The 15974-nt window shown below is 36.4% G+C and overlaps 1 protein-coding gene across 1 annotated transcript in view; it reads left to right on the forward strand.

The window, feature by feature from the left end:
- Positions 1-15974, forward strand: part of LOC150084421 (phosphatidylserine synthase-like) — a 235729-nt gene that overhangs the window by 88167 nt on the left and 131588 nt on the right. The window contains exon 6 of the mRNA XM_090375214.1: positions 11358-11509. Coding sequence (XP_090231340.1) covers positions 11358-11509 — 152 coding nt within the window. The remainder of the gene's footprint in view (positions 1-11357; positions 11510-15974) is intronic.

Genomic DNA, 15974 nt, shown 5'->3' on the forward strand with positions numbered 1-15974 from the left:
GTAGGCAGTATGTGGCTTGGCATTATCATATTGTAATGTGATTTGGTGTCGTCTTAGTCTTCCTTTTTTTTTGTTTTATAACCATATTATGTTTATCAAGTGTTTGGCATTATCTTTCCCTATTTGCAGTCCTTTTCTGTCCCAAAACACTGGCCATAATTTTTTTGTAATCTAGCAATTTGAGATTTTTCTTCACTGGAGATGATACATATGAAAGCTATATTGAATATTCATATATTCATTCCACAGACTGGTTTTTAGAGTAAGGGTCATAATGGAAGTTCCAGGTCTCACCACCTGTTATCAGTCCTTTAAAAAAATCTTGAAAAGTTATTGCATTTCGGCAGTGGGTCTTGGCAGATTTCCTACCTGGAGTACTTTATTTCTTTCATTAACAAGTTGGGTTCCCATTTGCAGCATATTTTCCTGTAGCGTGATGTGTCTCAAATAGTTAATACACTTCTCTTTGAACACCTTAGTGCTTTCATCATTGATTATGTGGTTATTGTCCTGTGTTTTTGAATTATATCTTCCAGAAGTAGTATTTTCTTTAATGCACCCAGATTTTGGCCTTCCACTGCTTTGGTGGTCACAAATGTCATTGACTCCTCTTTTAAAATGTATAAGCCCTCTACAAAGATTGCCTCTATCAGTATTGTCTTCTTGGTATACAGTATACTTTCCTCAATTCTTTTTGTGAATTCAGACCGCTGAATTTTCTCCTGACTTGAAAAGGAACTCTAATAGCGAGTTCCTTTTCAAGCCAGGTTGGAAGGAATGAACAATCGAATTGATGTCCGTTTTCACTAACGGAAACAGACACCAATTTGACTGTTCATGACTTGAGATCTGTAACAGACAGAAACTTTTATTTTAGTGTGTTTTTATCTTAATCTATACTAGCAATATATAAAACTTCATGATGCTAATTCAATTACAAAAAAATTTGTTGCTCAAGAGGTATTGAGCAACAAATTTTATCCGCCCTGTGCTTGCTTGCATGTGCATGCATGCCATCAGCAAACACAAATGGATGCTTATGCAAAACCAACATTTATTAAATAAAATAATGGAGAAGCAGAATGGAAAAAGTGCAGAAAAGAGTAAAGAACAAATAAATAAATGATGACAGAATAAGAGCAAAAAAAAAAAAAAAAAAAAAATATATATATAAAAAGTGTAAGGAATATGCATATAAAATCTTGGCTGTAGTTGCCTTTTATTTAATATCTTAATTTTTTTTTTTTTTTTTGCTTTTACCTCTTTATTTATTTGTGTGCTTTTCCATTCTGCCTCTCCTTTATTTTACTTAATAAACGTTGTGTGTCCACAAATGATTACCCTGATTATAATATACTCTAATTTGGTAAGGTTGAATCCTGCTTAAGTTTTCTTATCGCAAAATAATCTTGTGATTTATAAATAATTATAAATAATCTTGTAATTCTTGTATAATTATAGAGTTTTAAGCCCAGTGAGTTAAGTTTACTGCCGTTGCCACTAGTAGTGCTGTCGCATCTATTCATTCAAGATGTCTGTACAAGAGAAAGCTCAGTGTGTTGTTTGGTTAACTGAAACAAAATCTCCTGTGACTGTGCAGAGAACGTTTACAGCCAAGTACAGTAGAAATCTTCCAGACATAAAGCTTATTAAATCGTGGATGGAAAAGTTTTTGGGAACTGGGTCAGTTGAGAAAGGAAAAGCATTGACGAACCATCCGTTTCCGAAGAAACAGTGGGTGCAATTCAAGATGCTTTTACACAATCACCTAGTAAATCCGTGCGACAAGCTTCGCAGCAGTTACAAGTACCAAAGTCTACAGTGCACAAAGTGTTATGAAAATGTCTAAAGCTATATGTCTACAAAGTTCAGAAACTTCAACAGTTGAAACCAAATGATCATCATTAATGTGAGGAATTTGCTAACCTCATATTGAATAAAATTGACGAGGATAATGAGTTTTTGCAGAACGTTTGTTTTTTGGATGAGGCCTCATTTCATGTTAGTGGTGCAGTCAATAGACACAATGTGCGTATTTGGGGATCCGAAAATCCACAAGTGGTAAGAGAGCTTATTCGTAACAGTCCCAAAATCACTGTGTGGTGTGCCCTATTACATGATTACCTTATTGGACCTTCTTCTTCCACGAAAATACAATTAGTGCAAATGTGTTTTTAGACATGTTCATTAATTATACTATACCCCAATTGGAATAGAGGCAGCCTACTGCTATCTTTCAGCTGGATGGAGCACCCACTCATTGGGCTCAAGTTGTTCGTGACACTTTGGATAAGACATTTCCAAACCGTTGAATGGACCGATTTCGTGGCCCCCAAGGCCACCAGACATAACCCCACTGGATTTCTTTCTTTGGGGATATGTTAAAAACTTGGCGTATGCAACAGCTGTTCCAGATATTGAAACATTACAACAGCAGATTACACATGCTGTCGAATGCATCACCCCAAAGATGTTAGAAAATGTATGGGGAGAGATTGAATATCACCTTGATATTCTATGTGCCACAAGAGGTGCTTATGTTGAAGTTCTTTAAAGTCCTTATGTATTGATAAAAACTTTTAATATTAGCGTACAATTTGGTTAAATTTTGTTAACCTCCCAATAGTAATAAAATTTTTGTAACAAAATGTAATCAGGGTAATCATTTGTGGACACCCTGTATATGTGTGTGTGTGTGTGTGTGTGTACACACACACACACACACACACATAAATGGTTCGGCAATATATCCTGTTCCTTCCTACTTAATAAACATAATAATCTATTACCTTCAAATAGCCTATACAAATTTGATATACATTATTGTTATAATTATGATTCTCCATTAAGCTTAAAAATCTGTAACTACAAACAACTTGCTACCAACATAGGAAACATTCTACCCATTGATCTCCCATGCCACTGCAATAATCTTATCTATGCCATGATATATTGATCAATATCATGGGCATATTATAACTGGCAATCTTAATATCATAAAGAACCATGACCTAAAAACTGATATGAACAAAGGTTTTAAATACAAACCTATAAATAAAGCCAACCTGAATAGTATCAACAGAGAAATATATTTAAATCTAATACATTTTGCTAACAAACTTGCTTCTAAATACACCATTCCACACATATATCATAACCATTTTTATGATATACTAAATATAGTATAAATCATAGGTTTAATTTAAGTTGATATAAGTTAATTTAAAATTAATAGCAGACTGGCAAAAATAACTGCTAGCCTAGGGCTGGCAGTTATTTTTGCGGTTAAATGCCTAAGAGTATGAAGAAGTTTACTTATGCATCAGAAATGCACACGCATCATTTATACTACCAAGGAAGTTTTAATTATATTTCATATTGTGAATATCTTCACAATGAGTTTCCATGGTTTTGCACTACCTCATATAAGTAATGCTTCACCTGTGGAGAAGGCTATTGTTACTTATTCTCAGTGGATACCACGCAGATGGCAACGTTTCAAAGCTTATTCGCTTCTCATCGGTGGAACAGTTATAATGTTAGTATTAGTATGTATTAGTATTATATCATTGTATTAGTGCTATTGTATATTAGTGTTAGTATTACCATGCAGGGGTTGAAGGAGAAGGGGGGAATGCTAGAAACATTGCTCTAGAAACTAAACTTTGGTTTGGTAGAGTTGAAAAGAGAACTCCCATTCTCTTTTACCTTTCACCTAAAACTGCAATAACACAAGAATATTATGCCAGCCTCATGCCAGAAGTTGCAAAACCCATATCTGGTTTTTTAGCTAAAGGCATTAATTCCACGAATTAAAAGCTAAAACATTTTACAATTTAATGGTGCCTGTAAAACCCTGCAGGATGAAACTGGCCAACCATGCCGTGGGATAGAAAAAGATGGAAGGTTCTGGGAGAGGCCTTTGTGCAGCAGAGGGTCAGCAATGGCTAAAAAGAAGTAAAACCTATACAACTTATACACTACTATACCGAGAAGTCCTGCTGGTCAGCTGTCCACTGTCATTGGCAAAGATTAAGGCATATTCCCGATGCTGGCATTGCCTCTGGGCAACCTATTTTCTACCGTAAGAATCCTGTTAGAAAATTAGGAGAGAGTGATTTTCCTTTATCTCAGAAATTCATCTGTTGTTTCGAAGAAATGAATCATACGCAATTTCACTAAATTTTACCCATCTCTGTTTACATGATAGCTACAAGTGGTCTAATTTCAGCTTTGTTTTTACTGTTGTACAAGTAACCTTACAGTGTCTAAGAGGAAATTCTTGAATGTAGGCGCCTCCGTAGCCAGGTGGGAAGGAGCAGCAGTAGCACACGCTTCTTGATTAGACCGGGGTTCGAGCCCGTCACCACCAAATATGGAAGATGCGGAAAGGTCAGGGAATGACCACTGCATGTCCCGGAGCAATATGGCCGTAGTTGCTAATGCTCCTAAAAACCAAACAAAACAATCAAAAACAATCTTGAATGTAGTGTGAAAAAGTGCTTAATAGTGTAGATCAGAGTGTATAAAAAAGAAAAAGAAATCACTTTTAAATTTGGTATCCCTGCCAGTAGTGTGTCAACCATTCTGAAAAACCGTGTTTCGATTTTCAAACTGTTTGAGGAAACGGGCCCAGTCAGAAGCATGCAAAATTATGCATTTGGGAAGAGTGTAGATGAAGCAGTTTTTAAGTGGGTGAAGTTGATTCGAGACCAAAACATGCGGCGCCTCCGTAACCAGGTGTGAAGGAGCAGCAGTGCGTAGCACATGCTTCTTGATTAGACCGGGGTTCGAGCCCGTCACCATCAAATATGGAGGATGTGGAAAGGTCAGGGAATGACCACCGCATATCCCGGAGCAATATGGCCTTAGTTGCTAATGCTCCTAAAAACCAAATAACAACTAACAGCTACCAAAACATGCCGTTATCAGGGCTATTAATAAAAGAAAAGGCTATGGAGTACGCATCTTTTCTGGGGCACAAAACATTTTAAGCCAGTTCTGGTTGGCTAGACAAATTTAAAGAGCATCATGGCTTACTCTAAAAAGTTATTTCTGATGAAAGTGGAGTTGCAATTGAAGAAGACCATACCCATTGGAAAGAAACAGTTTTGAAAAAAATTATAGAGGATTACGAGTCCAAAGACATTCAACGTTGTTGAAACAGGTCTATTTTTTAAATGTTTGTTGAACAAGACTTTTAAAGGTGATAAATGTGTAGGTGGTAAAAATAGTAAGGAGAGAATTACACTCTTGGCTGAATTACACATTACCAGCAGATATGGCTGGTAATGAAAAACTGAAGCTTTTGGTAATAGGCAAAAAGTAAATAACCCCGATGTTTCAAAGGAGTAAAGTCGTTAGAACTACAACAAAAAATCTTGAATGACAAGCAAAATTTTTGAGCAGTGGATTTTAAATTTCAATAATAACCCTGATGTTTCAAAGGAGTAAAGTCGTTAGAACTACAACAAAAAATCTTGAAAGACAAGCACAATTTTTGAACAGTGGATTTTAAATTTCAATAGAAAGATGACCAAAGAAAACAGAAAAATCGCGTTGATTGTCGACAACTGCTCTTCCCACCTTCACTCGGTAATTTCAAAACTTACAAGCTTGAAGCTTGTTTTCTTTCTTCTGAAAAATTCGTCTTAACTGCATCCAGTGCCAGATTTACATATATGCTAAACAAACTACAGATTAGGGCCTCATGTTCCAATGGGCCTCTCTCCATCCTAAAAAAATCCTTTTTTAATATTGTCAAAGGTGAGCAGTAGGGGAGAAGGGCTTCATACATGTTAAAGCTTAGGGCCATGACAAGTTTAAATCCGGCCATGACTGCAGCCAATGGACCAAGGCATTATCAAGAATTTGAAAATAACTATCAAAGGCGCATACTGAAAAATGTTATATTGAGAATAGAAACCAACCAACCTATAGATTTGTGGATGTACATTTCCGAGTTGGTGAAAGTGTGGAGTCAAGATGTGACAGAAACAACAATTAAGAATTGTTTTGCAAAAGCAGGTTTTGCTAAAATGCTAATTAACAGAGATGAGAGGGGTGAACTACTAGAAGACATTGAGCAATCTTGGGAAGAGTTCCAAGCAAGGTTTGATCAGTGGAGAAATTGTTCTTGACGAATTTTTAGGAGTTGATAATGATGTCATAATAACTGAATATCCCAGTGACTCCAACATTTTGGAACGTATTTAAAGAACTAGTGACAATACCAACGATGAGTTGGATGAAAATGAGGGCAATATTAAATCTTCCAAACAAGAAAAGTTGGCAACATTTTAAACTTTGCATTGAGGCCTTCAGTGAGAAGAAAATGTAAGAGAAAATATATCTCAGTGGTTAAAGTTTAAACAAATTTGAACATTTTTATGAATGGTATACAGTAGAATTCCAGTGTACAACAAAAAATAACCAAATATTTTACTACATAATTCTTAAAAGTATACTAATATATTTTGCACACCATGTATGTAGTAATTTCTTAATAGGTACACCAATGAGCCAAAAACATTATGACCACCTACCCAATATGATGTTGGTCCTCCACGAGCAGCCAAAACAGCTCATACCCAGGGAGGCATGGATGCTAAAAGATTTCCAAATGTGTCTTGTGGTATCTGGTACCAACACATAACCAGCAGATCCTTTAACTCCTGTAAGGTCCATGGTTGAGACGCCGCAGATTGGCATTGCTGTTCCAACACAAACCACAGATGCTCAATGGGATTGATGTCTCGGGAATTTGGAGGCCAGGGCAATACCTGGAAGGCTTCCTCATGTTCTGTGAACCAGTCTCAAACAATTCGGGCAGTGTGGCATGGCACATTATCCAGCTGAAAGACAGCACCGCCATAGGGGAAGACCGTTACCATGAAAGGGTGTATCTGGTCAGCAATAATGTTTAGGTAGAGACATTAGAGTGCCCGGCACATGGATGACTGGACCCAGGGTATCCCAGCAGAACATTGCTGAAAGCATGACACCACTGCCACCAGCTTGTTTTTGTCCCATAGTGCATCCAGGTGCCATCACTTCCCCAGGTAAACGATGCACAAGTACCCGGCCATCCGCATGGTGCAACAGGAAATGTGATTGTTTGGACCAGACGACCTTCTTCCAATCACTCAACCAAGGTCCAGTTTTGATGCTTGCATGCCCATTGTAGGCACTGTCGCCGGTGAACCGTGGTTAGCATGGGCACTTGGAGTGGCTTGCGGCTATGCAGCCCCATTTGCAACAGGGTTCGATGTACTGTGTGTTGTGACACATTACTTCCATCACCAGCATTTCAATTACTGGCGAGTTGCACCACAGTCGCCCTTCTGTTGCCACATACCATCCGGGAGAGCCTTCGCTCACCTCGAACATCGATGAGCCGTGGTCGTCCAACACCTCGCTGGTGATTTGTGGGTTCCCCCTCCTCAGACTACTTTCGGTAGGTACTAACCATGGCTGACCATGAGCACCCCACCACCTCTGCCATTTCGGACGTCACCACCAAATACGGAGGATGCGGAAAGGTCATGGAATGACCACCGCAATTCCCCGGAGCAATATGGCCTTAGTTGCTAATGCTCCTAAAAACCAAAATAATAATAATAATAATAAATAATAGCCATTTCGGATATGATCCGAACCAGTCATCTGGCCATTACAATTTGGCCTTTGTCAAACCTGCTTAAGTTAGATGCCTTTCCCATCTGAAGAACAAGAGTAATGCTGATTAACGGAGCTCAGTATCAGGTGTTTTTTATACCGTGTATCCACTGTAGTTCACCTGCAGTTGCTTCGATTTGCATAATGACTTGCTGATCATAATGTTTTGGCTCATCGGTGTATGTATTAATAAATTGTTTTAAAATGTTAGAAATTGAAACCATTCTGACTTCTTTCTGATTTATTTCCCATCTTTTATTATATTTCTGAATTTACAGTATTTTTCATTGTCGAAAAGGTCATATTTCTTTATAACGATTTTTTTAAAGGAAATGATCGATTTCATTATACAGAGGTCCAACTGTATATATAATAAAAGTGTTATTTTCTTAGTATTTAGAAAGGATAAATGTTTCAAGAGTATATATCACTATAACTGAAGAAAACATGCATATTATCTGTCAAGGTCTATGATCTGTAGTAAACTCAAAATATAGCAATGTCAGAATTTCTTTTAACCAAAAAAATCTTTTAAGAAATTTCATAGACATAAAGAGTCCTTAATATATTTCTTTCGTCACTATGATTAAAGTGGAACATTTTATTAAAAAAAAAAAAAAATGAAACATCTCTGCAGTAAATAGCTTGTAGTTAAAGCTCTTTATATTTGCCATAATATTTTTTATCTGCACTTAACCAGGCCTCTGTGAAGAAAATTTTTTTCCCATTTTTTTTACTGTATTACTGGCAAAACCAGAGAGAGTTGAAGTTACGTACTTCCAGTAAAATGTATTTCTTTTGTATTAAAACTTTGTCTTCAAAATGATTTCCATTGCTGGGACAAATCAAAACTACGTTTATTTATTATTATTATTTTTTTTGTTTTATCGTTTTGATACCAGCAGTTCTAAACATTGATGTCATTGTGATGCAGGCAAGTGACATTCAAGTACTCCATATAACTGATGGAAAAATTGTAAGAAATTCATTCAGCACATGTATTTCATTGTGTTAACAAAATGCAAAAAAGATGGTTTTTTTAATCTGTCAGTGTGAGAGCATTTTGTAATTGTGTATATGTCTATAGCATATAATCATCAATGTGATGCCTTATGTTAGCATATAATAAAGCGGCAGCATTTGATTTGTAACTTAAATAGATTAATTGTTTGAAAGGGGAACAGTACATAGTTTATCAAGTTAAATGAAATAAAAGATACTGTTATGCCACATGAGAAGTTGTTTTGAGATGTTTATTGACGCATTACCACATCAATCTACATTTAATAATAGGTTGGCTCTGTTTCAAGGTTCTTCTAAACAACCCTGTCTTTAGGTCTCTGGGGTTGTTGGGGTACAAGGGGCATTCATTAAATTATCTACCTAAGGGACTTCCCATAGTTCTATTTCAATGATTCATATTTGTCATGTTCCTACATATCTCAACTTGATTCACACTAATTTCGATCCCACTGTGTTTTTAGGTTGTGCTGCTGTAGCAGAAAGAAGGAAAACACCTGTATGTATCAAATTATGGATTTGCTGAAATTAGAGCATCATGCAGTCATCAAGTATCTCACCAAAGAAGGAAATGGGCCGGAGGCCATTTCCTTCTTTGGTGAGATATGGCAACAGTGCACCATCAGAGTATCAGGTGAAATTCTGGTCAAAACAATTCAAGTGGGGTAGAGATGGTCCACGTCCAGGAAGGCCTGGACATGATAAATACGACAGTGACCACTCCAGAAATGTGCCACGCTGTGGAACTCTTGTGCTGAATGGCAGATGTTTAAAGGTGTCCCAAATTTCTAGGGAATATGACATATCTGAGGGAGCATTTATAACCATCCTCCATGAACATTTGGGGATGACTAAGGTCAGTGCAAGGTGGGTCTCCAGATTTCTGACCACTGTGCAGAAGCAATTCAAAATATGGTGTTGTGAGGAGGGTTTAGAGCTTTATGGAAGGGATCCGGAAACCTTCATCTCCAGAATTGTTACAGGTGATGAAACATGGGTTCATCACTGGGATCATGAGACCAAGTAAGAATCAATGCAATGGAAGCACAAAGGTTTTCTCCAACCCAAAAAATTTTGGACACAACCTGGCAAAATTATTGCTTCCATTTTTTGGGATGCTGAGGGAATTCACTGTTTGGAACACAAGCAGACATACAGTGGGGAATCATATGTATCCCTACTGTATAACCTAAACGATAAAGGAAAAATTCTGTAGAAAACTTTTCAGAAGTGTGCTGTTTTTTTCAGGACAATGCGCCAGTGCACAGGCCACATGCTGTTGCTGCTGCTTTGAGAAACTGTAACTTTACAGAACTTACCCGTCCACCTTTCGGGTCAGATCTTGCCCCTAGTGACTATTTCATGTTTCAACACCTCAAGAAAAATGTATGTGGACTTCGCTTTGCTGACGGTAATGAACTGAAGTCTACTGTTTCTGCATTCTTTGATGGACAAAGAAGTTTATTAGTCTGGTCTTTCCTCATTGCCAACAAAATGGAACAAGTTCAGGAGAGTTACATTAAAAAAATGAAAATAGATTTTTGCCTCTATCTTATTTTCTTCACAGGTAGATAGATAATTTATTGAATGCCCCTTGTAGCGTAGCAAAAGAAACAAAATTGCAAAACAACTCATGGTAATGTAAAGAGTAAAATTATTATGCAAGCATTCAATTTATATGTGATTTCAATAACAGGATATAAGTATATCCTCTCAAGCTGTTCTCAAGGTATAAGTATTAAGCTTCTAATACTTATATCTTGAGAACAAGAATGTAATATTAATACACAGCCTCTTCTAACAAGCACTATTAGTAATGAACAAGGTAATGGGAAATTGTTACTGTCAGGCCAAACTTAATTAAAATTTAAAATGACCGTCAAATGAGACATTATAAATAAATCTTAATAATATAAAGAGTAAAAATGCTAAGTAAGAGCCTATTAAAAATTATATATACTGTAGTAGATTCTTATAAGCTTAATACTTTGATGAAAAAGGATAAGTCAGGAGATGACACAATTATACCTTTTCCATTATCAATAGTGCTTGTCAGAAGAGGACTGAGAACTAGCATTACAATCTTGGTTTTCTTTCAAAGATATATGTATTAAGCTTCATTGAATTTATTCCTATTATTTAAATTCACACATCAGCTGTATGCTTACATAGCAGTTTTACTCTTTATATTATCATTCATGAATTGTTTCATAATATATTTCTTTTGTTATTTTCCCCCACCCAAAGGTCTGAAGACAGGTTCAGCAGAACCTTGTTCATAGAACAAGGAACATAGCCCAACCTGTATTAGATGTAGATTTATGTGGTAACACTTCAGTAAACTTATTAAAACAAATCCCACGTGGTATAATACATGAGAGTTTAATATTATCTTTTATTTCATTTAACTTCTGTTAACTAAATAAGTAAATGCATGTAAGAAATTATGCCAAATTTCTCCGCACTGTTTAATCAGCATATTCATGATGGGCATACTAGTTCTATCTAAAAGAACTTCAGAGAAGACCAAGTGAAAGTGGGAAAATACTATTAGTTAGGCAATTTTTGTAGGAGTAAACGTTTTAACTTAATTTTAACTTTTTTTGAATGTATTAAATTTGATGGTATAATAAATATGGAATTGATGCTTCCTTTATTAGGTTGCCTTTGCACATCTTTTACCAAATTTCATTGAGTGCTGGTGGGATGCCCTTATTCTTGATGTACTACTTTGTAATGGATTAGGAATCTCATGTGGCATGCTTATCTGCAAGAAGTTGGAAATGAGAGTTTACAACTGGGAAAGCATTAAGTAATTATTTTCAAAACATCAAACTAAGCTAGCATTATTAAACAGTGATGATCAGTGATTGTTATTAAGCTGTTATGAGTTGTAACAGTATTAATTAAAAAATTTAAAAGTAGGTTACTCATTTGAAACAAACAAATAGCTGTTCACACAAATCACTGAGATGAGATTTGCATGATGGCATGTGATATATCTCTTTATACCCTGTTATCAGATTAATTTAATTTCAGTTTCTTAACATTGTAGGTAAACTTCATAAAACACTTGCTAATTTTGTTACAGTCAGTAATAAGCACCTTATACAAGATTTGTATTTTGAACTAGAAGGAACTGATATATTAATTTGAAACTTTAATTACCTTTATTCTGATGATTCTGAAACAAAAGTTTGTTGAAACTTTATCATTTCCCTTAAACCTGTATGGATTAAATTAAAGCTGGAAAAGTTGAAACATACTTATTTGTATTGGACTCTCTATAGGTTGTAATTTTCAGGAAATAAATGCAGAGTAAGGTTGTCCCAAATGTGGAAGTAAAACCTGTGAGATGGTCTGTTTTGTTTAACATATAACTACAAATTCTGCCCCCAATTCCCCCATTTCCCTTGCTCTGTAATAACCATATAGCATTGAGCCAGGGCCATCTTGATTCTACAGGTCATAATACTTCAGTACAATACATTGATGGTACCTCAGAGGTGGTTTCTATCACCAGTCTATGATTTCAAGTTGTTGGTGGTGGTGGCCATTTTGAGATAGTGAATAACAAGTTAATGTTATCATTTGTATTGAGATATGTCATATTTTAAAAGATGTTAATATATATTGGACACTGCCTACAGTCCAAGACCTGCTAACAAATACAAAAGTAGGAACATCAATAATCTAGATCATGAAAGAATGACTGCTGACCTGGTACAGAAATATATTACTAATCCCCAAACACCTGTTTTGGAACTTATTGTATCCTCCTTAGTCAGGAGTTAGGCAGAACAGAAAACCAAAAATGACTAAGTAAATTACATACCTCCTCTTCTTTGTACAAGCTGGGAATGACCATTTTTTTAATGCCAGGTAAATTGCAATCACATAATAAATACAAAGAAATGGGGAGGAGGACAAAAATATACATCAAACTCAAATAATGGAACCAAACTCTTTGTATTAAACAAACCAAATCATGTTTAAAAGAATCATAAAATAATTAACAGAGCTGACTTTAGCTAAAGAAAATAGAACCTCACACAATAACAGATTGACATTGTGGATTAATGTTATTAGTGGAGTTTCCCAGGGTTCAGTGTTGGGCCCATTCTTTTTCTATATTTACCAATGATATTGAAGAAGGTATATCAAACTTAATGTCCAAGTTTTCACACGATACAAAAGTTGGCAGGGTTATTAATGACAGTACGCTACTGCAACAGGAAGTTGGGCAGATGGGTTGAGATGGCAAAAATGCAAAGTACTGCATGTGGATAGCAGTAACCCCAGAGAAATGTACCAACTGTGCAGTACTACACTCAGAGTAGTGGAGAATGAACAAGGCCAGGTGGTAATTGTGCAGTCAGATATAAAGTTTTCTCAGCAGTGCAGACAGGCTGCCAGAACAGCTCATGGTGTCTTGTCAATGATATACAGGAATTTTGCTAGCAGGATAAGGAGGTGATTATCCCTTTGTATAAGGCAATGGTCAGGCAACACCTAGAGTACTGCATACAGGTCTGGAGGCCTCATTTTAGGAAGAATGTAAAGCTTCTGGAACAAGTACAGAGAAGGGCAACGAGATTGGTAAGAGAACAAAGGGTTGCTCTTACCAAGAAAGGCTTAAGTTCTGCAAATTGCAGTGTCTGGAGTCTAGGCACCTGCAAGGAGATCTGATTGAAGTGTATAAGGCCTTGAATGGTTTCAGCAAGCTCAGTGCTGATGGGATTCTTCCTCTTGCTCAGATTATACATTTGAAGGGGCATAAATTCAAATTGAGGAAAGATAGTTGTAGAATAGATGTGCGGAAATTTGCCTTTAGCCAGCAGGTGGTTGACTGCTGGAACAAACTTCCATCTGTCATTGCAGAAGTTGATAGCTTAAATAAATTCAAGGAAGAACTGGACAAACCTTTGGAGCAAATAGATGGGTGAAATGGGAATGTTTTTTTTTTTTTTTTGTCTGATGCTGTATAAGCTTGCTTGATTTCATTGTATGCCTCTACTAATGCTAAATCAAACAAATGTTGAAATTGTAATGTATTAGAGAAGTGGTAGCAAATTTATTTAAATTCTTCAACAATCGTAAATAAAAATAAAGTGCATAATGTGCTGATACCTTTGAAATTTTATAGACCATTAATATATAAAGTAAAAAAAAAAGTAAATTGCAGCCATTATCAATCCACTGCAGGATGGAAGCCTCCTCAACAATTCATGCTGAGGGAAATGGACCATAATCTGCCACGCTAGTCCAGTGCGGGTTGGCAGATCGACCGTATTTAGCAGTCGGGGGCTTGAACCCCGATCTACTCAAAGAGCGTGTGCCACTGCACTCCCGCTCCTGACCACTCGGCTACGGAGGCCTTGGATGTTAAATTTTGTGACCTGCTAACAAATACATAAGAACATCAAGTATCCACACTATGAAACGATGACTACTGACCCAATAATCATCATTTCATATTGTTTTTAACCCCTTATTCATTGACTTTCCACTCCCCTGGGTAGAGAGTCGGCAAATTACATGTTCAATCAAAGGAATGCTGCATCTGCAAAATTCCACACTGGGTTATAAGAAAACATTGGTGTCAGCAGAAAATGACAATGAAGAGATATTTCATTTCTTAGATCCACGAAGATCAGCTTCCTGTATGGCTCGGGCCCTGAGCACGGTCCTGTACAGGAGTTCAATCTGTAGGAGATGAGCACAGTCCTCCACTTTTCTGCTCATACAGAAACAATGTTCTGAAAGGATGTTTAATGAGCCATGACTGGTAATTAGTAAAGTTTGAGTACAGATTGTGGGTGGATGAACCATTTCACTCAGATTTTAGAGAAAAAATTCACCTGTAGTATAAACTCTTGGTAAATTTCTATTTCACTTTCCTTCCACCTTTTTTCTCATATATATATATTTCATCTTGTCCCAAATTCATTTTTTCTCTCTCTCTGGTGATATCTGTTTCTTAGGATGTGACTACTCCTTAGATTTTGGTGGAGATATTTATCTTCACTCTTGCTGCATGTAAATGTTTTAATTTAATGAAGGATGCACATCCTACCAATTTTGATAATCAGCCAACTTGCATGTCATCTGTGCCTTCAAGGAAGAGCTGCTGAGTTGTTCCAAATGGAGGAGCAAAAATATAAAAGCTGGTAAGTGTCTTATTTTTTGTCCGATGACAAAAAATAAGACACTTACTAGCTTGTCTCCAATCTACACAAGTGTATGGAAAGAACAGTTGTGGGAGGGTGAGCATAAATAGAGGGAGACAGGTAGTCTATGCTAATGAAGAAAAGATGGAGGAGGCCTTCCTTACCATAATCCCACCCCACCCAGCAAGAGGAGGGTCAGCAGAGAAAAGAGAGGGAAAAGATGAGGAGAGGGAGAGAGCAAAAGCTGCAGATTGGAGACGGGACATCTCCATGGTTCCACACCAGACAAGTACATCATCAGCTTTGCTGGCATATCCACAAGGTCTTCAATGATACAGACAACAGACAAATCTCAACCTGGGATCTGTCTGTTTAATTTTTGATGATTTGGAGAAAAATGAAAGAAACAGAATTCATACAGCTCAGATAACTATATCTTAGAGAAGATAAGCCATTAAAATGTGTTCATTTTTAAAAATTGATGTACAAAAAAATAATTGTAGGCATTGAAATCATGCAAGATTGTTCAAATCTGATAGAATTAAGTGTGTATCACAATAACAAAATTTAAATAGATATTAGGTTTGGTATAAAATGTGACTTATGAAGCAAATTTCATTGTTTAATAAGTCAGTTAAATGCATATGAGATAGATTTTAATGACAAGTTGGCATTTGCATCCAGTCTAATTACTGAATTTTAGAATTGGAAAAGGATCCATTTTCCAGTGTTTCGGTAAAAATAAGTTTCAGTAAAGCAGCTATTTAAATGTAATGTAGTGTTGCATTGTTAACCTTTCCATCTGATCAATGATCACCAATATAGATTCTCTCGGTGTTGATCCACTGGTGATATATTGGCCTATGTTACTCATCTTTGGATTAATTCAGTGCAAGAGGTTTTGAGACTCAAGCAGTTTCTCTTGGCATGTTTTTATAAAAGTCTTATAAACAAATTCCCATCTTATGAATTTCTGACTGTTTTTTGCAATTGTGTTTCTAATTTTCTGTCTGACTACTCACTACAAGTTGATGGTCATCATCACTATCATCAGCCATTTTCAATCCACTGCAGGATGAAAGCCTCTCTGGCAGCTTTCCAGTTTCT

Source organism: Mastigoproctus giganteus, chromosome 6, assembly GCF_048544385.1.
Source record: "Mastigoproctus giganteus isolate SK-2022 chromosome 6, ASM4854438v1, whole genome shotgun sequence".
Lineage (NCBI taxonomy): Eukaryota > Metazoa > Arthropoda > Arachnida > Uropygi > Thelyphonidae > Mastigoproctus > Mastigoproctus giganteus.